We start from the raw sequence: 22,926 nt of genomic DNA, 5'->3' as shown, positions 1-22,926 counted from the left end.
ATAACAGGAAATCATATCAATGAATGTTTAAACTGGGGAAATGTACCATTTTAAGCATTTCATTGGCTAACAACAGGGGATACAGCCCAGCTGTGTTTCTTATTAAATATCAGACGTAATTGAAATATGTTATCATCACAAAACATCTATTATACGTATATGAGAGAACTATTGTGTTCTTTATATGTGAAACATCACATTACACTAAAGAATGGACAAATAAAAAAACGTTTTGTATCAGAAATGGATCCATAGGAGAAGTTGAGTGGGTTGAGATCTGTAGTAGTTTCATCAGATGGCTGAGTTCCTTAATTGTAGTAGCGGCCCACCTGTGACATTACAAACTAAAGCCGAAAGTAACACAGCTGCACCTAATATGGACAAATTCAACTGCTTTCAGCCAAGACCTGCCCATACACGAAAAGCCGTATATCAGCAAGATGTGGTGTGGATAGTCGGCACAGCTCTGGCCCAATACCTTCTCACAGATGCTGACATTGAGCCGACAGTGCCACCAGAATCGGACCGAATGTGCTTGCTACTTGGGTAGGAATGAAGGATTCCAGTGTATAAAAAGTCTAAGGAATGAACCTGACAGGGCCTGTATGTTGCATGTGCTACACTACATACATCATCAAAAAAGAGAGACCTGTAAAGGAGGTGCAGCCTGATGATGATCTCCAAACCCACTACACTACAGCTTCATGAGATGTAACTTTTGGAATACCATTTCTTTATTATTCTTAAATAAAAAACTCTACACAAACATGCTTAGGCCCACATGCATTTTATTTTTAGTCATATTCATATCAATAATATTTTTGCATATATTCAACATTTAAAGATTTTTTAAGTTTATACATGGATGCACCTTGTGCCTTTTGGGGAGAGAAATCAATAATTCACAATACATTAAAAGCAATAAAATAGCACAACAAAATCATATTTTCTTCATCTCTGTACCACTTTTCTGAGCAGACTCGGCAGATGTAAAAGCCTTTCAGATGATGTGGACTCCTGCAACTGCTACCAAGTTTATCCAATTTAAGAAATGTTATTGAAATGGACAGTCTTCAGACACTTTTCTCAGTATCCTATGCAGTGAACACTAATGGGTATAAAACACTTTATTTTGTGGGAGGAAAACTGTTTCTTCTATCGATATATGCTGCCTTTCCAAACAGTGCGTAAACGTGCAATGATAGACTACCAGACAATTAAATCCAGATATACTAATCATCAACAACAGGTGCGTTTGAAGAACCGAATTATCCAGATCATGATTAGCGGGATTAGGTCATCTCGGCTGTTTCATTTGATTTTGGATGTGTAGTAAGCGATGTACGAAGAACGGGCCCCAGGCCTGGACATTGTTAAATTTTATTGGCCGGTGTTGTGCTGAATTTGGACTCCCCTCCAGATTACGACTCTTCCCCTCATTGATTTTGCTGGGGATTGGCTAATCCTAACCCCTCCCCCACACCTAATCCTAACACCTAATGTTAGTGGGGAACGGGGGAGTCATAATTTGGCAGGGAGTCTGTTTTCGACACAACACCGGCAGTTGACCGTGAGGTAGCTGTCGGCCCTCTACTTTCGTTTTGTGGTTTGTTTGTTTATTTGATTAAACATTGGTTTGAATGTTCGCCGGTTCCCGCCTCCTTCCTTCCTTACTTTGAATGGTATTACAGTGACTTTATATAAACCAGTATCTGATTGTGTCTATCTATTGCTTGCTGTTTGTCAAACACATGTTAGGCCTACTTTGCAACTACTTTGAAACGACATGTTTTTCTATAACATACAGTAGGATAATTGAGTGAAGCTTATTTATTAAAATATACTAATTCATATATTTTCAAACAGTCAAAATCCGGCTACTACAGTTTACCTGAAGCGTCAGTGCAACCTGTTGGCTAATGTTGCCAGATAAAAAAGAACGAGAGAAAGAGAGAAGCAAACAAATTTTCACACATTTTGGCATAAAATAAATACAACATTATACATCAACGTTACCCTAACAACACGATGGGCACTGTTTTAAGGATATCAATTTAGCCTACTTTTAGGCCTATATAGGGGCATGATATGTGAATGCTAGTATTAGCCTCTAATAATCTCTACATCGTCGTATATAAAGTAGTTTTACAGATAGTTATTTAAGGCAGAGATTTATTTTTATTTAGAATACATGTAACCTTTTTGAAAATGTTATGGGCTTGAGTCGACTGCCCCCTTGAGGATTGACTGCGGTAGTGACGTGATCGGATGTTTGCAATCTCCATAGTAACACTTAACCCTGTGTTTTGTCAGCGGTGCTGTCTGCTTGCCTCTTGGCTTTAGTAATTCACCTAAATATAAATTAAGGAAAATCTGCAAATAGATATGAGCATCTCCGTGACACACACATCTCTCAAGAAAAATGATAGCAACAGGGTCTACAGACAACAGAGGTTATATGATCATTTGTACGGTGAGTTACGAATTACAACTGCAATCATGCATATAGATGAGGCTACATTAAAACAAATGGATTAAAAATTGGATCCTTGTCTTTTTTCTAGATCCGGTATATACATTGTCAGGTGAGGTGGATCACGCCAGGGAAAACCTTAAAGCTCACACGTCTCTGGATCGAGTGGTAAAATAAACGACCCTCGCAGATGAGGCATTAGGACAGATTATAATAGAATATGTTGTAATGTCGATGTCCTACATGTTCATTTTAAATATAGGCTTACACACCTGTATAAAAACTGAGAAGTTTTAAAATATCTGAATTTATAACAACATACTTTTGCCCACTAGATTTTTTTAAATAATCATCATTTCAATCAAACAATTAATCATACATTTTCAAACCATTGTAAACTTCATATCATCATAAATCATCATAAACCCAAGAAAAAATGTTTTCCCTAAGGAAAAGATTTCAGATCTGTGCACTAACCTCAGGACTGGGACTTATAGTAACCACGCTATTTCTCTGAAAATTATGAATAATGGTATGGTTGAAAGCATCCCAATGAGTCATTGTGAATAGATTAATCCAGAGTGATATTTGGATGAATAAGACTAACCTTTTTAAATTATTCAGTTGGCTATTTGGAGAATCCAAAGTTACCATGTACCAAATGTACCAGACATGTACCAATTAATCATAATTTTCAGTTAAAGGTTATTCGTGACATCAAAAGCCTGTCTTTTTTAATCTATTTAGCGTAAGGTCCCGGAGTTTAACTCTATGTTTAGCAATCTTCCACATCATCCTCGCTATACGCTACGTCTTGAATCCACTGACCCCGTGCCTGCGTTCATTGATCGTCGATGGAGGGGCTATGCTGAGCAGAGGAGGCAGACCCTGCAGCAACTGACAGGGTATATTTTTATAGGCTTTCATGGTTTAGGGCCCTTGTTTGCAAGCATTGTTGACTCCCCTGAGTTGTTTTACTTTTTTATTTCTTTTGTGTTGTTTGCGGATTCGTTTTTGGATATTTTAATCTGCAATGTATGCATGCTTTAGTCATATATGAAGTAAATGAATACATTTTATACCGTTTGTCTGTGTGTAAGGGTCATGTCAGGGGTTCACATACATAGACCGAAGGCTGATGATGTGAAAGGTGTGGACCGCTGGAAGTTTTTTAAACGGTAAGAAGCACATTTACAGATTTTCACAGATTATGAAATAAGGAAAAAATAATTCTGGATGCTTATAAGCATGTTACATATTAATGCTTTTCTCTCACTGTGTTTTTCCCAGTCCACTGATTCCCTTTGCACAGCAGATTCCTCCTGGCGTTGTATTTGCTTTGCCAAAGTAAGTCAAGAGTCTCAGCTACAGTACAGTGTGCTATTTTGTATTAAATACCTTTAGTCTATTAAATACTGTAATCTGTTCAGACAGTAATTGATATTTGTGTTTGCACTGTAAAACGATTAAAGTCCCATAACATGTCAGTCGCTCTCTTATTTTTTCATTCTACACATATCACATGTCTTGCTGACAGATCTAGCCTCCTCTCTTCACCCGACGGTGATGAAAAACGGCCTCCCACTCCTTTTCAGCGTAGCGTGGGAGTTCAGACTGACTACCGGGAGAGCGAGACACAAACAGACCCCTACACTCCAGACTATGTGCTTCGTCCTGGGACAGCCTCTCCTGAGCTGCTCACCCTGGCTACGCTCACATGGGGTAAATATAGTCACATTTATCTTAGGCATGTCCACAATGTTTGTCCTCACTAAGGGGGGAAATGGTTCATAAAGCGTCAATCAAAACATGTTTTATCAGAACATATTGTACACTGTGTGAAGAGTCAAGATTTTGCCCCATCGAGAGTGGATAGTGGTCTAGTTTAACCATTACAATATTGCTAAAATCTATACCAATTGATTGACAGAGTGTTCATTTATGATTTAGGTTTAAATATAAATTAAACATTAAAGATCAGGGAATGTGAAAGAATTCTCATCGCTTGGTGCTTTCTCACCTTTTTCTTGTTATATTTCAAGTAGCTATAGAATCCTGCAATCTTACACATTTTTGAATGGAATTGTTTCTAAAATCTAAGTTGGCCGCTAGCTTTTGTGTTTTTGTTCATTTGCATAGTGTATGTTGTGTGCCCAAGGCCAGCAACCCACAATGTAGATGCAAATGCTCGGCTAGCATTGTAAGCATACAGCTCATTTAAACATACCTGTTCCCTTGCTGAAGCAGGAAAAAACCTCATTTCCCTAGAGGGAGATGCCTTCAAATGTTCCATTAAACATATATTTTCATTAAGAAAGGAATTAAAGCAGAAAAGCGCAAAGTACAATAAAATATGTACAATTCAAATGAAACATATGTGGTTATGTTTAGGTCGTGGGTTGCCTGCAGGACTAGCAGAAGTGGAGATGATCGAGAGGGCAAGAATGAAGAGAGCATGGGAGAAAACTCTTCCCCCACTGGACGACCTCACTCAGCTGGAGAAGAGGAGAAGGATGATGGAGGACATGGAACGGAAGGAATGGGCCTTCAGAGAGCACGAGATAGAGAAGTGAGCACAACTTACAACGGTGGTTCACCAACAAACTGATAACATTTTGACATCATTTACCTCATTAAAGTCCTAACATACATCTGTTGTAACAAAAGCTACACTGTAAAAAAAATTAATTTTACAGAATTTTACTTTTTTACCTATTTTTACAGATTTTTCACATATAATTTAAAAAACTGTAATTTTACCTGGAAAAAAAGCTATTTTACCAGGGATGGCACTATTGGGCTAAGGGGGCTAAAGCCCCCCTAGCCCCCAATTTTTATCCTCACTAAGGGGAAAATGTTTCATAAAGTGTCAATCAAAACATGTTTTATTGGAACATATATTGTAGACAGTGTCAAGAGTCAAGATATTTCCCAATTAAGAGTGGATAGTGGTCTGGTTTAACCACTACGATATGGCTGAAATCTATACCAAACGAGTTTTCATTTATGATTTAGGTTTAAATTAGGGCTGTCAAACGATTAATCGTGATTAATCGCATCCAGAATAAAGGTTTGTGTTTACATAACATATGTCTATGTACTGTGCAAATTCATTTTGTATTTATAAATACAAACACATACACAAGTATACATATTTAGGAAATATTTACATGTATTTATTTATATTTACCAATAATTGAAATGATATATACATTTTTATTATATTATAATATTTATAATTTTTATTTTATTTAAATTTTTAGATTTTTCTTAAATATATGCATGGATGTGTGTGTTAATAAATACAAAATTATTATGCACAGTACACAGATATATATTATGTAAACACAAACTTTTATTCTGGATGCGATTAATCGTGATTAGATGCAAATGCTCGGCTAGCATTGCGAGCATTCAGCCTTAGCTCACTTGATGAAGCGGAACAGACCTAATTTTCTAGAGGGAGATACCTTCAAATGTTTAATTAAACTGAATGTGTTGCTATTCAGGTAGCTAGCTAATGTATAAACATGTCAATTTACATTGCACAATACAATATTATGTGATGTTTTGTTTGAGAGGGAAAAAATAAAATTGAAACCACAGATTAATTTCCAATTAACCAATTTCAATTTCATTTTTGTTGTACTGTACATAAAACCTGGACAACATTCAAGTTTTTTGTACTGTTTTTCAGTTATTTTTAGTTTTTTCACGTATAATTAAAAAAACTGTGATTTTACATGTACGAATCACTTTGGGGCCGTTAACATTTTGCATCTTTTTCATGCTGTTCGTTATTTCAAATGAAGATGCACACCAAGCGCTCAAATAGGCTACGTTCACACTGTCCATTTTTAGGACTTACAACCGTATTTACTTACAGATGTGGGACTCGAAATGTCCTGTTCACACAGCAGTTCACAATCAATTTATCCTTTGCCGGAACCTTCACGACGAGTGTAACTGATGGTTGCTTAGCAATGGCAGACGCCACAACAGCCCTTTAAAAAACAAGAATGCGGTGGGCACACATTTTCCACTCCTTTTTTATATGCAGAATGTGTATTCTGACACATATATGAATGTCTGTGGGCTTAGCCCTGGATCAGGTTGTATGCATTAGCTAACATGAACTAACACTGAAAAACACTTCTACGGCATTTCTTAGCTCACGTTCCTTTCAGAATTTAATACATTTTTAAAACCAAAAGTTGTAACCATGCACACTAGTAATGCATCATGATGATAGTGATGACAATTTTCATGTTTGATTTTAATTATTTAAATGTAATAACTAACAACATTCTAATAGAAACCATCTGCGCTTCGTTATAAAACAGCTGCATGGCGCACAATAATTTGCTCAGTGTTGTTATATATGTATTGTGTTAGGCTGCAGGAGGTGCGTCTCACCCTGCTGAAGCAGCTCCTCCGACAGAGAGAGGAGAAGCATGACGGTGTCATTATAGATCGACTGGATATAAGCTTCTCTCAGCTTCAGAAAGAGAAGGAGGCACGGCTTAAAAAGATACACGATGACTACGTAGTTTGTGAGACCAATTTCAAATATACTTTCATTATTAGTGTACCCTGCTGATATAAAGGGTTCAGTGACAATTTTTATACTATTTTTGTTTAATGTTTAATAGCAAGCATTATAAAAAACGATTAATAAAAATGTTTCACCAAATCACAATTTTGAACAAACAACAGATAAGAATACAAGATGAATACAAGGCAATTAGGATATTTGTGTTTAAATTTGATTTTGTGTTAACATTTTGATGGTTAAGTTAAGTTTACAGCTTGCAGCTTTTGCACCATCGCTATACAAACAGTCGCATACCAAACTCATACTTTGGTTAAGGCTGATAAAAAAATGTTTTGATAGCACCACAGTGTTTACACTTTTAGTGGATTCAGAATGTCACACTTGTTTTAATTTTCTCTGCATAATAAACTACAATAAGCTTCACTGTTAAGTAATCGATAGTTTTATTCAGTGTCTTGTATCTTACAGCTATGCGGAAGCTGCTGGCAAAGAGAAGGAATGTGGAGGGAAAGCTGGAGAGACGTGATATTATAAAGGATTACTCAGATTATGGGTCTTGGATTGGCCAGGTCCCTGACCAAAATTCCAACCGCAACGTGGTCAAGAGTCACTTTCTCAGCACGTACCAAGGTCTGTTATGGTTTGCATCAGCAGATTTGTTTTTTCAATTCAAAATACAATTTTTGTTTTTAAACATGCAAATTTACTGACATTCAAAGTTTATTTTTATTCTCCCATCGTTCTTCCACAAATTAAGGAATGGCAGAAAAGAAATTGTCTTCAGGCTTAATAAACACAAAGACTGTGGTTTATCTGATTTACAAATGATCCTTTATTATATCTTGTAATTTAAACCCAAAAACCAGTCCAAAAAAAGCGTACATTGTAAATAACATTTCACAATTTGGTTGGGGAATTCCATGCAAATGTCAACCTCGAAATGTTACCAAAGATTTTCACCATACTGATATGTCAGATGTCAATATTTGGTCTAAAGTTTTAAAGCATTTTTGAAGCATAGTTTTTTATAGTCGGGTAAATAGTCACATCCATAACGGTCCTATTCCCCATATGGACATGTAAATAACTATTTTATGTTGTATGAAGAGCTATGCCTTCACCATTTGTTGAGTATTATTGCTTCTGGTTTGCACATTGTAATTCACAGTAATCCTACAAAGTCACATCCATAACACATTATGTTTTTCCTATTTTAAAATAGAAAACTATTGTCAGGGGTTTAGTAAAATATAAACAGATGCTTCAATATATCGATAATAAATAAATTCTCTGAGAATTATTTTTTTCAAGATTTGCCTGAAAATGTCACATCCATAATGCTGTAATCGTCTAATTTATTCAATAAAAATGGGTATTATTAAATATATACTACATCTATAAATATGTTTTCTTATTTTATAAGCATGGCTGGACCTGGCTAAAGCTAAAATGTGAATCCCCGGCACGTGTCTGTGTGATCTGTCTCTTTCTTTAGGTCTTGTAGAACTAGAGACAGGTCTCCCCTCATCTGTCACAGAGCCTCAAATCAAAGTGCCTAAACCTAAAGTGACTAAAGGCTTCATCTCACGCTCAGCCCGCAGAGAACAGGAGCTCATGTTGACTCATCAAGTAATGAATAGCTGGGTGCCTTTCACACTTAATCAGAATGTGGAAGGAGGTGTCAGATTTTCACCCTGAGCTCTCCTATCCCACTAGGCTCTGAAAGAGAAAAGGGTGTGTGTGGAGGAAAAGAAGCCTTTGCGGTTCCTCTTCAAGAGAGAAAAGCCTGTTCCACGGCCCCCAACCCCTGTGGTGGATGGACCCCCTGAGGTACAGCCCACATTCCCTCTGTAGATCTTTCAGGCCCTTCTAGGTCTGGCTTCATTAACAAGAGGCAGCGTGTATGCACAAAGTCAAATCCCTTTATTGTGTTCAGTGTGTGCAGTCTGTAAGTACAAAATGATGTGATTGTCCAAAGCAGTGAACATCCATAGTACTTGGTGGAGTTCATGAAAGATCGCTTTAAGGGTGACTTTCTGTGGAAGAAATAATTGATGTTGCGCTCAGACTGGTAGAGAATGGCACGAAGCAGCGTAAAAGTCATGGGATCTATTCCCAAGGAATATATTTATTGACAAAACCTACAGCTTGAATGCACTTTAAGTCTTTTTAAATAAAACCTACTTAATGCAATACCTGAAATCTAATGAAAATCTACCTAAATGCATAAATGTAAGTACTGCACATCTAGACAGACAAGAAGGGGTGTGGGTGAACTATCCCTTTAATATATATATATATATATGACACAAAGTAGTTCATAGAAAGTCTTTTAGATTGTGCTTTTTACCTCAATACTGAAAAAAAGTTGTCAATAGGTGGTGCTTGGATGTTTCGGTACAATTATTGGCCTGAAAAGCTTGAGAACCACTGCATGGATGAAGACTGTAGAGATTGTGGAACATAAAATTGATTCTAGAATGTTGGCATTAATGTTTTTTTTGTGCAAAACAGGGAGATGAGGAAAGGGAACTGGCCATCATCTTCCTGCAGAAGTCACTCAGAGGGCGTTCCACCCAGAATCAGGTAATTTGAGCGTCATTACAGCGCAGACTCAGTTTGTGGAGCGTGTTTATCTGATAGCTCTTATGGTTGTTGACATGTCTGGATAAAGACTAGTGATGGTTGTTTGTCAGATGTTCGAGGGGAAGGAGAAACGGTTGGAACTGATCCAAGAACTACGCACCACCCACGCACTCCAGAGGGAGGAACAGGAAAAGAAAGAGGCGGAAAAACAGGTCACACTTGCCCTGCAGGGAGAGAGAGACAACCAGTCTGATAGGGTAAGACTAAGGATATAAAGAGGAGACGTAACACCTACGTTCTATATTGACATCTGCTAAAACTTCGTATAGATATCTATTTTACATAAATATGGTTTGAGCCATTGTACCTTCTTTACATAATTCCAACAACACACTGATTTCACAATATTTACTCATCTCCTCATTGCAATTCAAACAGACTTTTGGTGTTTCCTTCTTAAATGACTTCCTCTATTCTGGTTTCTGGTTCAAGACAAATTTTCAAAGAAAATCCGGTAACGCTTTAGATTACGGCCCGTAATGTACCGCATAATTAAACAGGATTTACAGCGTAAGTAATTGTAACAATAATGTACCTCTACAGTACATATCTGTAGATAAAGGGGAACAATATGTAAAATTTGGGGAATAAAGGGGTAAGAGTTGGGAAAATTTTAAAAATATTTATGAGGGAACTGCATGCCATATTAACTCAAAATATCAACATTGATTTTGTACGTTACACATTAAAACTCATTAAAATAACTCATAATAACTCATAATTAAAAGAAATGATTTGTGACCAACAATCCTAAAATCAATCAAATAAAAATGAATCCTAAAGTCAAAACTCAAAAGTCAAATTTACATTTGACAGACAGCGTGCATGCTTCATTCTTGCTGTTTTGCTTGCACAAAAACTGAACACATAATTTCCCCTTATTTCGTGTTTGCTATAATAATAAAATAAGAACCCCGTACTTAATTAATATCCAAAGTAGCTTATTTATGGGTACATTGCGATTACAAAAATGTAGTGTGTGTTCACGCTAAGACTGATGTATAGCAAACTGCAGGTCATGCATACCATGTAATATTAAAATAGTTACCCCTTAGTTTTAAAATACTTAAAAGTATAAAGGTTTTTTTGAATTTTCTGACTTCTTCCCCAAACTTTGCATATTGCCCCTTTACCATATTTACTGTAGACGTACATTATTGTTACAATTAGTTACACTGTAAATTCTGTTTAACTATGCAGTACATTGCGGGCCGTAATCTAAAGCGTTACCGAAAATCCTTACTGCACATTTTCATATAAATAAAGTGGCACAGTACAAATGAGAAAAAGTATCATAAAAGCATTCGTTCAGTCTCTTTGATCTCTGTTCTTTCAATGGGTCCTATTCCAAGCCTTCTGAGGACATGCATTACCTTTGTGTCATGTATGGGCTTTCAAGGCTTGTAATTGTGGGCGGTCATGTGCTAATGTGTACAAATGTATTCATCTGAATCAGATTCAGATGTTTATTTGCCATGTGCACACACAGAGAATCTATTATGGTTTCCAAGAACACTCACAGCTTGGATGATACAGAAGAAAAAGACTATGTAATTAAGTACAATTATGGTAAAAGCATATCTTTGTGTGTCACAATCTTCTCTAGTAACTCTGGGTAAGAGATCCAAAGCATATCATATATTTTATTAAAATATTCATACATGTTGGCGTCTGTGGTCCAGGGGACTGTGCGCCGACATGTTGCGTGAAAGTACTATGGGCGACCTGAGTTGGAATATTGGCTCATAGTGTTTTCCTGGCTCCTGTACCCCTCTTTCTCATCCAATCATTTCCTATCTCTCTGTACGGTCTGGCCAAAACAAATATATAAAATAACATGCACACAATGGAAATAAAGGCCATGCTGAAATTACACACCACTTTGAACTCTGTTTTTGCATTTCAAATCTGCAGCCAAACAATTTTGGGTTGCATCTAAGTATTAGAAATAGATAAACATTTTTCAATTTGATTTTTTTTACTTAGTTTTATTTTATGACTTTTTATTGTCCTTGGCTTGTCATAATTTATGTACACGTATTTTTACAAATGTACATATTATTAATATAAATAATTAATAATTCTGTTTAGATTATTAAAATACAATGATAATTTTATTAAATAAAGTTTTTCATATTAAATAAATTGCATGAAATGTGCGGAGGTTACGTTTTTCTGTTTTATCCTCATTGTGAGCTTCTACATTTACCCTGTATAAAAACGTGACAGAATCTGCAACTTTACCAAACATTGGGCGCTGAATCATTGTTGCCTTTCATGTGTGGGTGCATGATAAGTAAACACATTCAGTGTTTAAACCTAGAAACATACCAACACAAATTAAAATTTAATTTGTTTGGTTGTGTCAACTCAGAACTTACTCAGGCCTCAGTTGGTGTTAGTGTTTGAATCCAGACACTGGTCCAACTAATGGCATGTGCGCATCTATGTGCTGTTCCTGAAGAAGTTTGACATAAGTAGTTTTTGTAGTTTATTTTCAATAAATGCTATATTTTTTTAACTCAGGTTAATATGTTTCATAGTTTTTATAGTACAATGGACGAGGAAAAAAGAAAAATTTGATTCATTTACGTACATTTTTAAACATTAAAAATCATTGTTTATAAATATAAATGTTTATATGTTTCCTCCTGTCAGGTGTCTGAGATTGAGTCATATATTGCTGGCGTATCTGGTGGAGTGATAGTGGACATGCTGGACTTTCTGTCTAAAGAATTGGTCCGGCTGCAGGAGGAAAGACGAATCCATGCCTTCACCCTGTTGGCAGAAAGAGATCGGCGTCTTCGTGAGGCTGAGGAGAGTGGAAAGCGTCAGACAGAGGAGAGGAGACGCAGAGAAGAGGACGAGATATTTAAACAGGTTCATTTAAACTAAACTTTCTCTTATCTTTACACAGCAAAAAGCTGCAATCCGTAACTTTTGCCTTTTTAATGCCATCTCTGTTTGTAACATAAAATTCTTTTTGTGGGTTATAGTCAAATGATATCCAACTGACACTTATAAATCATTAGTTTGCATTTGTGAATCAGGGGACAGGATTTTTTTAGGCAGCGGCTATTTGCATTAAGTGAAAATAGCGACAGATGCTATTTACACTAAGTTTAAATAGCAGTAGGTTCTGTTTAAACTAAGTGAAAATAGCAGCATTTCTTAGCGATGTGCTATTTGCAGTAACCGAAAATAGCTGTATTTTCTTTGGATTAAGTAGAAATAGTAGTTAGATGCTATGGTACTTATTATAAATAGTGGCAGATAACTGTATAATTTAGGGTTAGGGTAGAAGCTCAGTATTGTTGTGCATTAAACATTATGCAATAATAATAAATCGTTGTATTTATAAAAATTATTAAAACGATGTCAACTTATTGAGATATTAAAGCCCTACACTTACCTATAACCTTACCCGTAACCTAAAATGTATGAATAAACATGAAATTAACTTAAATTAATTTGATTGAAAACAAATGCCTTTATGATCTGTAATGTGATAGAAAAAGGTAAAAGAGTGTTTTCAGCGAGAGGCAGATTAGAACCCCAGTCTCCAGTGCCAAACCTATACAGACTTTACACCTTACAGAACTGAAGTCATTGTTTGAAATGGCATAGTTCTTACTCTTTCTCTATTCCAATCACATATTGGTGGGCGGAGCTAGTGCAAATATTCTCTGCCAACAAGGTGGGCTATTTGTGCTCAGTGTAAATAGACACTGCACAACAACTGATTTTTGGTTATTTTTAAGCAACAAAAGTAATACACATGAACAAATTTGACTTTTTTTTGACGCTGTTTCTTTTATTTGACTGTTTCAGCAAAACAGAAGCTAGTTTTATTCTTTCCATATAGTGTACTGTGGAGAGTCACGTAACCATTTCCACTTAATATTTTATACATACACACTAGATGTTGTGTATCGCATCTAGAGGGTTTGCAACCTTCAAGTGTCTCCTATCTGTGTGTTGTTTGATCTCAGGTGGTCAAGATACATCATGATACAGTAGACATGTACCTGGAGGATGTCATCCTGTATTCTATTAATCTGACAGCTGATGCCCAGGCAAGAAAGGAGATTCATCATATGGCAGAGGAGCTAAACAACATCACTTATGCCATGGAAGAGACGTATGTATCTAGAACTGAGTTGAAATGAGCAAAACATGGTTGCCATGACATCCAGTTATACATTTACTATTATTAGTGAGATTCCAATGACATCTGAATCAGAGGGAATAAACAAGTGACTGAACTGTTGTTATAACCTACAATCTTCTATTGGTACTCGACATTCTTGAATGTTTAGTAAATAAGGTCTCTGAAATACAGAACACAAAAAACAAAATTCTAAAATAAAATCAGATAAGGTCCGGTTTGGTGGATTCAATACAATGCTTATATATTATCACTAATTTCCCTGCCCGATAAAGCACCACTGAGTGTCAGCAAAATAGTAGATGTGCATCATTTAAAAAAAGTCTATACAAATTCAATGATCAGCTTATAGAGATACTGCAGTATTCACTGTTTCAGAGCATTTCCTTCTTCATAAACAGAATAATTCTAGTCTAATCTGTCGATTGTTTTGTCTTTGTGTTTGTGTTTGTGTATACGCAGACGGAACAGCCAGCAGTCTGAAGAGTTTGTGGCAGAGCTAGTCTACAGGTTCCTTATTCCTGAGGTCGAGAAGAGAGGTGGGCTATTCAATCACAGAAAATCTTTACAAACCCTGTATATTTTTTAAAGAATGGAGGTGTCGTCTTCGATGAATGAAAGGGGTTGCGTTATACTGTAGTCCATGCTGCATATCGTCGCTGTCGGGCGGAATCCTCGCATCTCCAAAACCATTCTTTTTCAGGAAATTAAAAAAACTGCATATTTTTTGAGTTATTAAACATTGTATCGTTAAAGTTGGTATTATACCTTATATTGCTATCATATACTGTTGTGTACCAACAATAACACAACATTTCCCCAAAACCATGTTTAATCGGAGATACAAGGTTTATGACTTGGGAGCAGGGAGATACGAGATTACGCTGTCATTGATAAGAATTTTACGGACACAGATGTCGCTGCTGCCAGCAGTGTTCATCAAAGTCTGCGGTCGCGTTGAGCCTTTTGACAAGAGACGAGGCTTTAAGAGCTAATGAAAGCTAATGATTGTGGTTACATACATCTTCCTAAACTCTATTTTAAACGTTAGAGCTATGAGTGATGCAATACCAAAATAAAACGTTAAACAGCTGTCTAATATATCTCTGTGTGAAACAAAGGTAATATGCAATTATATGTATAGCATAAAAACACATGCTGTTACTATGTAACGGTTGAAAGTGTCAGGACCTGGGCTCGAACGCGGGTCTCTGGTGTAAGGGATTGTCACTACACCAGTTGAGCCACGTGGTATCAGATGGAACCCAGAAGATATAGGCAGACACAGCAGATTAAGTATTCCAGTTTAATGAACAAAAAAAAGCCAAAGGCAAACGCAGTGTCTTCACAAAAGTAAATAATCCAATAGGTGGAGAGGTAAATCCACAGAGTCCAAAATCAAAAAACCTCGTGATCAAAAATAGAATAAACTCAAAAAAGGCAGGGTTCACAGGGGAACAAACACATACCAAAAAATGGAGGTCACAATAGAAATCCAGTCTCGGGAAGCAAGCAAGCAATAGTCACACGGGTAGACACACAAGGTTGAGTACAGACATACAAACTTAGTGCAAGGAACTGAGGAAAAAAGTAAGGTTTAAGTACTACTAGATAATAAATTCCTATATGCAATATTAATTAAGTAAAACTTTAAGATTCTAAAGCAGCCCCCCCCGGTCGAGGCAGAACAAAAAACAGTATGCAAACGGTGGCGAGGAACCCAAAACTCTAATCGAGAAAAAAAAACCTAGGAGAACCCAGGCCCAACCAGGGGATTCCAGTTCCCCTCGTGCAAAAGCTGCTGCCTCTGCACAAGCTCCAGAGAGCTTGCACAACAAGGCTAAATAAAATAAATAAACTTACTAATAAGTAAATTATAGTTTAAGATTATCATTAATAATCTAATAGCATTTGAAATTTTGTGGTGAAGGACATGTCAAGAGGACCGCGTCCTCTTTATCCAGCTCTATCATCTCAGCTCTTGTCAGGTCGCCCACTTCCCATTCTCCCTCTACCATCAGGTCAGGCCAAGAACTGCATCCTGCTCTGCTGTGGTAACCTTGGAACAATGAGACAAGACTGGCTGAGAGTAGAGTACTGTTCTGTACTCTTTGATGCAACAAGTACATCAGTTGTGTTTTTGGTTCCGGTTGATCTAACTAGTGCAGCCTAAACCCTCAGAAGATTTATATTATGGAAGTCAGTGTATGCAAGATTAAAAAGATGCTGTCTTTAGTCTAGATTTAAACTGACAGGTGTGTCTGCCTCCCGGACAGTGCAGGGAAGACTATTCCAAAGTTTAGGCGCTAGATAGGAAAAGGATCTACCACCTGCACTTGATTTTGAAATTCTGGTATTACCAACTGACAGGAGCCTGAGAGCATAATGCACGTGAAGACTGTAATACAAAGGAGTTCATTCAAGTACTGAGGAGCTAAACCATGTAGGGCTTTATAGGTAATAAGCAAGATTTTAAAGTTAACTGCATGCTTTATAGGTAACCAGTGCAAGGTTGACAGAACCTGGGCTAATATGTTCATACTTTTTTGTATGTGTAAGAACTCGAGCTGCCGCATTTTGGACCATTGGAGTTTTTGTAATAACCCTGCAGGGCAACCACCTAACAGTGCATTACAGTAATCTAGTCTTGATGTCATGAATGCATGAATTAACTTCTCTGCATCTGAATTGACAGCATATGACGTAGTTTAGATATATTCTTAAAATGGAAAAACGCAATTTTCAGGTTACGTGGCTCTCAAATCAGATTACTATAGAATAGAACGCCAAGATTCTTTAGCTGACGACGAGGGTTTTATGGAACATCCGTCAATAGTTAAGCAGTATTCTTGGTTGTTACTTATAAGGCAGACACAACAGGTTTTAGCAAGGATACATGGAACGTGGGGTTAATTTTAAGTGAACTGGGCAAGTATAGCCGGTAAGTAACAGGGTTTACTCTCCTGGCTACTCTAAATGGTCCGATGTATTTCTGGGCAAGTTTGCGGGACTCCACTCGTAGGGGCAAGTTCTTTGTGGCGAGCCATACCCTCTGACCAGGGCGAAGGGTGGGACCGGGTCGGCGGCGTCTGTTGGCCTGCCGTTGGTAAGACTGAGAGGCACGTAAAAGATTGTGACGGACCTTTCTCCATGTGAGTCGACAGCGTCTGATGAATGATGTAGCTGAGGGAACACCAACTTCCACCTCTTGGTCAGGAAACAACAGGGGAGCATAGCCAAACTGGCATTCATGGGGAGACATCCCAGTGGCAGAAGAGCATAGGGTGTTGTGGGCATATTCTGCCCAAACAATGAATGAAGACCAGGTGGAAGGGTTGCTCGAGGCCATGCACCTGAGAGTAGTCTCCAGTTCCTGGTTCATCCGCTCCGTCTGCCCGTTAGACTCAGGGTGGTACCCAGACGACAGACTGGCTTTGGTTCCAAGGAGCTGGCAGAATGCTTTCCAGAATCTAGAAGTGAATTGGGGGCGTCTGTCCGAAACTATATCCTGGGGGATACCGAAAACCCGAAAAACGTGGATTATAATCAGGTCAGCAGTCTCTTTAGCAGAGGGTAATTTGGGCAAAGGGATAAATCTGGCTGCCTTGGAGAACCTGTCAATGATGACTAGAATCACTGTGTTGCCTTGGGATGAGGGAAGACCAGTGATGAAGTCCAGTGAGATGTGGGACCAGGGCCGATGGGGAATGGACAGCGGATGGAGTAACCCCTGAGGGCAGAGACTGGAGGTCTTATTCTGGTTGCATATGTGGCATGCCTTGACGAAGGAGCTGACATCCTCTTTGATCGTGGGCCACCAGAACCGTCTTCGGAGGAACTAGAGGGTGCGATCGATGCCAGGGTGGCAAGTGAGGCGGGAAGAGTGTCCCCAGAAGAGAACCTGAGCACGTACAGCCTTAGGGACAAACAGACGATTGGGAGGCCCCCCCCCCTCCCGGATCCGGTTCCCTGGCTAGGGCTTGTCGCACTGTTCTCTCAATAACCCATGAAACGGGTGCCACGATTTTGGTGTTGGGGATTATGGGTATGTCAGTGTCCTCTCGAGTGGTGGGAGCATATACTCGGGACAGGGCGTCAGGCTTGAGATTTTTAGAACCGGGCCGAAAGGTTAGGAGAAACTGGAACCGGTTAAAAAAGACGGACCAACGTGCTTGTCTAGAGTTCAACCGTTTGGTTTGTTGAATATACTCTAGATTCTTATGGTCCGTGAGTACTTGAAAAGGATGTGCTGCCCCCTCGAGCCAATGTCTCCACTCCTCTAGTGCCAATTTGACCGCCAGGAACTCACGGTCTCCTACGTGATAGTTCCTCTCTGTGGGTGTGAGCCGGTGCGAGAGAAAGGCACAAGGGTGGAGTCTTTTGTCATCACCTCTCTGGGACAGTACTGCTCCAACCCCCACTTCAGATGCATCTATCTCCACCACGAAGGGCTTGTCCGTATCGGGAAGCGTCAGAATGGGAGCAGAGATGATCCGCTGCTTAAGGTTCACGAAGGCTGCCTCAGCTTCCGCCCCCCACCGAAACTCAGCGACGCCACCCTTGGTGAGGGCAGAGAGAGGAGCTGCTATAGAGCTGAAGTTTCCGACGAACTTCCGGTAGAAGTTCGTGAACCCGAGGAAGCGTTGGACTTCTTTGAGGGACGTGGGGGTGGGCCAATCTGCTACCGCCTCAACCTTCTTTTGGTCCATCTGGAAACGGCCAGGTTCCACTACGAATCCCAAAAACTGTACTCGAGAGGCATGGAACTCACACTTTTCGGGCTTGACGTACAAGTGGTTATCGAGAAGACGTTTGAGGACTCTTCTGACATGCTCCGTATGTTCTTGGGCAGAGGCCGAAAAAATGAGGATGTCATCCAGATAGACGAACACAAAGAGGTTGAGCATATCCCGGAGCACATCGTTAATAAGGGCTTGGAAAACAGCCGGGGCGTTGGTCAGGCCAAAGGGCATCACCAGGTATTCGTAGTGACCGGTGGGAGTGTTAAAAGCTGTCTTCCACTCATCGCCTTGCCTGATCCGCACAAGATGGTATGCATTCCGCAGATCCAGCATGGTGAAGAGGGATGCTCCTTCCAGTAACTCAAAGGCCGTGGCCATGAGGGGTAGAGGGTACCGGTTACGTACTGTGATGCTATTGAGCCCTCGGTAGTCGATGCAGGGACGTAGTCCCCCATCCTTCTTGGCCACAAAAAAAACCTGCCCCTGCGGGTGAGGTGGACGAATGAATCAAGCCCGCTGCTAGGGCATCCTGGATATAGGAATCTATAGCAAGCCGTTCTGGCGGAGACAGAGAAAATATCCGGCCCCTGGAGGGCAGGTGCCTGGAAGCAGATCAACGGTGCAGTCGTAGAGCCTGTGGGGTGATAACGTGGTGGCCTTCTGTTTGCTGAACACAATCTTAAGGTCATGGTAACACTTGGGGACTCAGGACAGATCAATGGACTCTAGAACCTCGGGAGAAGGGTCAGGGGAACTCGAGAATAGGCATCTGGCATGGCACGTGGGGCCCCACTGGCTGATGGACCCCACAGCCCAGTCAATGTCCGGGTTGTGATCACAGAGCCAGGGGTATCAAAGAATGAGGGGGAACTCGAGAGAGGGGATGAGATGAAACCGTATCATCTCCTTGTGTCGAAGGATAGTCATGCGAAGAGGGGTAGTAGCTCGGGAAACTAGGCCTGGCCCCAGAGGTCTCCCATCCAGCGCAGTGACCTTCAAGGGAAAGGTAAGAGAGTCAGTAGGGATGTCATTTTCTTTGGCCCAGGTACCATCCATAAAATTTCCTGCAGCACCAGAGTCCACCAGCGCTCGTAGGGGTAGCTCTTGATTGGAGAGGGTAATTGCAAGAAGGAAGTGGGAGTTGGACGGATGGGAGGTGCTTACATGCCCCGTTACAGTTCTCCCTGGTCTGCACGGGTTGGGGCGTTCCCTGAAGCTCGGGACAGGCATGACGGAGATGGCCGGGTCTGCCACAATACAGGCAGCAACGTTCCCTCATCCGACGGTCTCTTTCTGTCTGGGAGAGGCGGGTACGTCCCAGTTGCATGGGTTCTGGAGGTGCTTGTGAGAGAGATGGATGGAACTCAGGACTGGGACCGGTGGAGAATGGGCAGAGAGGTCTGCGATGAAATTCCCTTTCTCTCAGTCGGTTGTCAATGCGGGAAGCTAGTTTGATCAGGTGCTCGAGACCTTCTGATGGTTCCCGGGTAGCAAGTTCATCTTGAATTGAGCCAGAGAGACCGTTCAGGAAGCATGCCATGAGTGCCTCATCATCCCAGCCGCTCCCCGCTGCAATCGTCCAGAACTGGATAGCGTAGTCAGTCACACTGCGATGGCCCTGTTGGAGATTTAGTAGCTTCCTGGACGACTCTGGGCCACTGGCAGGGTGTCGAAAGACTCGCTTGAACTCCTCCGAAAAGGCAGAGTAGCTGGAGCAGCAGGTACCTTGAGCCTCCCACACAGCGGTGGCCCAAGCCAGGGCTTTCCCAGACAACAACGTGATGATATATGCAATCCTCAACCGGTCAGTGGGAAACGAGGAGGGCTGCAGTTCAAACGAGAGTGAACATTGGGTTAAAAAGCCTTTACAGGAACTCGGGTCACCTGAAAATCGCTGAGGTGGTGGAAGGCGAGGTTCCACCCCGGGGTTTAGTGCCATGGGGACTTGGATGGACTGGACTGGAGCGGCAGGCGCAGCGGGAAGTCGAGCCGACATCCGTTGAACGGACTCCAGCATCTGTGACAATAGCTGGGAGTGTTGCGCCATTAAAGTCTCCTGTTGTACCAGCATGGCCTCGTGGCGTTGGAATGCCCCCTCGTGGCGAGACAGTGTAGAGAGGATCTCCTGTGAGCTGGCTGCCTCTGGGTTCATGGTGGCACTAAGTTTCTGTCAGGACCCGGGCTCGAACTCGGGTCTCTGGTGTAAGGGATTGTCACTACACCAGTCGAGCCACGTGGTATCAGATGGAACCCGGAAGATATAGGCAGACACAGCAGATTAAGTATTCCAGTTTAATGAACAAAAAAAAGCCAAAGGCAAACGCAATGTCTTCACAAAAGTAAATAATCCAATAGGTGGAGAGGTAAATCCACAGAGTCCAAAATCAAAAAACCTCGTGATCAAAAATAGAATAAACTCAAAAAAGGCAGGGTTCACAGGGGAACAAACACATACCAAAAAATGGAGGTCACAATAGAAATCCAGTCTCTGGAAGCAAGCAAGCAATCGTCCACACGGGTAGACCACACAAGGTTGAGTACAAACATACAAACTTAGTGCAAGGAACTGTGGAAAAAAGTAAGGTTTAAGTACTACACGGGAAAACAAGGCACAGGTGAAAACAACTACTCAAATTAAACAGGGATCAAAACCAGAACACAATGGGGACTCCTAGTGGCCAAAACAAAACATGACAGGCAGAATGGTGACAGAAAGTTATTTAATTCCCGCATAAGGATCTTATCATTAGGAAGGTATGAGGAAAGTAAGACTTTTTTACATAGACATTTAACCAGTTTGACTTTACATGCAAATTGTTTTGACACCTACTCTACTGCATGCCTAAATTGATTTTTCTTTTTTTGGATTCTGAACATAATGTACTAGCACAGGTACTTGTGAAACAGCATAACATACATATTTTAAGATAATATCCGCATTTACCATACGCTCTAAAAATACATTGCTCAATTTTTTACAGTGCACCAGAGCCAAAGAAGACATCTGCGGGCGGCTCGCTCCATCATCAATAGCAGTCCTCGATCTTCTGAGGTCTCCTTAACCCGATCTCCTCACCCCCTGTCTCCTTCAGAAATAGCCTCCTCAGCAGTCCTCAATGAAATACTCAGCCATTTAGAGGAGGCTGTTCCCACAGCTGTGACCCAGAGAGACCCTGAACCAACAAAAAACAATGTCACCAGTGCTTCAACACTAGACACTCACAATAAAGAATAATTAACACTAATTTAAGAGCAACAGTAGAAGAGAGGTCATCTGTTCCCTTGTTGATTTTCACAGTAATGGTTTGTATTTGTACTCTAATGAACTTTGTACCAGCTGTTGAGTCTAAAGACATAGGTTAATGGTTACCCAATAAAATCAGCATTTAGTTGACAAATTTATGTGTGGTGCTTTATCACATTTCTAAGAATCAAAGGGAACACAATAAAGTAGCCTTTAAACAAATAGGCAAACAAGGCATGGCCTAAAATGAAAGCAGATGGTTGAAATGTTTGGTTAAAATTTGTTAATAAACAGTACAGTATTTTACCCTTGTTTACAGCTTGTTCAGTTAGGCAAGGCAAGGCAAGGCAAGGCAAGTTTATTTATATAGCACATTTCATACACAAGGGCAATTCAAAGTGCTTTACATAAAATGATTGACAGAGAGAAATAAGACGTATCTTAAAACAGCAATAAAATTGATTAAAAATGTGAGTGTATATATAAAAAGAATAAGAGCAAAAGTAAAAGAAATTAGAGATAGAAGTGCAGTTGATGTAAACCAGCACAGTGCTCAGGTTGTAACATGTAAACAGCTAAACAGGTGTGTTTTTAATCTGGATTTAAAAGTAGCTACTGTTGGTGAACGTCTGATGTTGTCTGGCAGCAGATTCCAGCTACGGTTGGCGTAATGGCTAAACGCTGACTCTTGTTTGGAGTGACCTTGTTTGGAGTGAACCCTTGTTATCTCTAACTGACTTGATCCTAATGAGCTGAGAAGTCTGTTTGGTATATATTCAATAAGCATATCTGAAATGTATTTAGGTCCTAGACCATTGAGTGATTTTTAGACAATTAATAGTACTTTGAAGTTAATTCTAAAAGTAACTGGTAACCAGTGTCCTGAGGATTGGAGTGATATGCTCAGATTTTTTTGGATTTGGTCAGAATCCTGGCAACAGCGTTCTGTATGAGCTGCAGCTGTCTGATGGTCTTTTTGGGAAGACCTGTAAGGAGTCCATTACAATAATCCACCCTGCTGGTGATGAAAGCATGAACTAGTTTCTCTAAATCTTGGTTTGAGACAAAACATCTTATTCTGGCTATGTTTCTGAGATG

General features: G+C 39.9%; 1 protein-coding gene across 1 annotated transcript; it reads left to right on the top strand.

The window, feature by feature from the left end:
- The first annotated feature begins 2,374 nt into the window (after positions 1 to 2,374).
- On the top strand, positions 2,375 to 21,973 carry cfap91 (cilia and flagella associated protein 91). Its single transcript, XM_057336146.1, has 17 exons — positions 2,375 to 2,473; positions 2,565 to 2,641; positions 3,221 to 3,378; positions 3,574 to 3,651; positions 3,764 to 3,820; positions 4,011 to 4,195; positions 4,865 to 5,042; positions 6,869 to 7,026; positions 7,497 to 7,658; positions 8,524 to 8,657; positions 8,745 to 8,858; positions 9,543 to 9,614; positions 9,725 to 9,871; positions 12,333 to 12,554; positions 13,667 to 13,815; positions 14,305 to 14,381; positions 21,566 to 21,973. The coding sequence occupies exons 1-17, from the start codon at positions 2,386 to 2,388 to the stop codon at positions 21,817 to 21,819; spliced, it is 2,310 nt and encodes a 769-aa protein (XP_057192129.1). The 5' UTR covers positions 2,375 to 2,385; the 3' UTR covers positions 21,820 to 21,973.
- Positions 21,974 to 22,926: the final 953 nt, after the last annotated feature.

This window comes from Triplophysa rosa, linkage group LG6, assembly GCF_024868665.1.
Source record: "Triplophysa rosa linkage group LG6, Trosa_1v2, whole genome shotgun sequence".
Classification (NCBI taxonomy): domain Eukaryota; kingdom Metazoa; phylum Chordata; class Actinopteri; order Cypriniformes; family Nemacheilidae; genus Triplophysa; species Triplophysa rosa.
The sequence above is the reverse complement of the archived record's forward strand: the minus strand, read 5'-3'. Positions and strand labels throughout refer to the sequence as shown.

Excerpts from the sequence above, each read along its gene's own strand:
- cfap91 (XM_057336146.1), top strand. The coding sequence starts at position 2,386 with ATGAGCATCTCCGTGACACACACATCTCTCAAGAAAAATGATAGCAAC. Across the intron at positions 9,872-12,332 it reads GAGACAACCAGTCTGATAGG|GTGTCTGAGATTGAGTCATA; the intron begins GTAAGACTAAGG and ends TCCTCCTGTCAG. Across the intron at positions 12,555-13,666 it reads AGGACGAGATATTTAAACAG|GTGGTCAAGATACATCATGA; the intron begins GTTCATTTAAAC and ends GTTTGATCTCAG.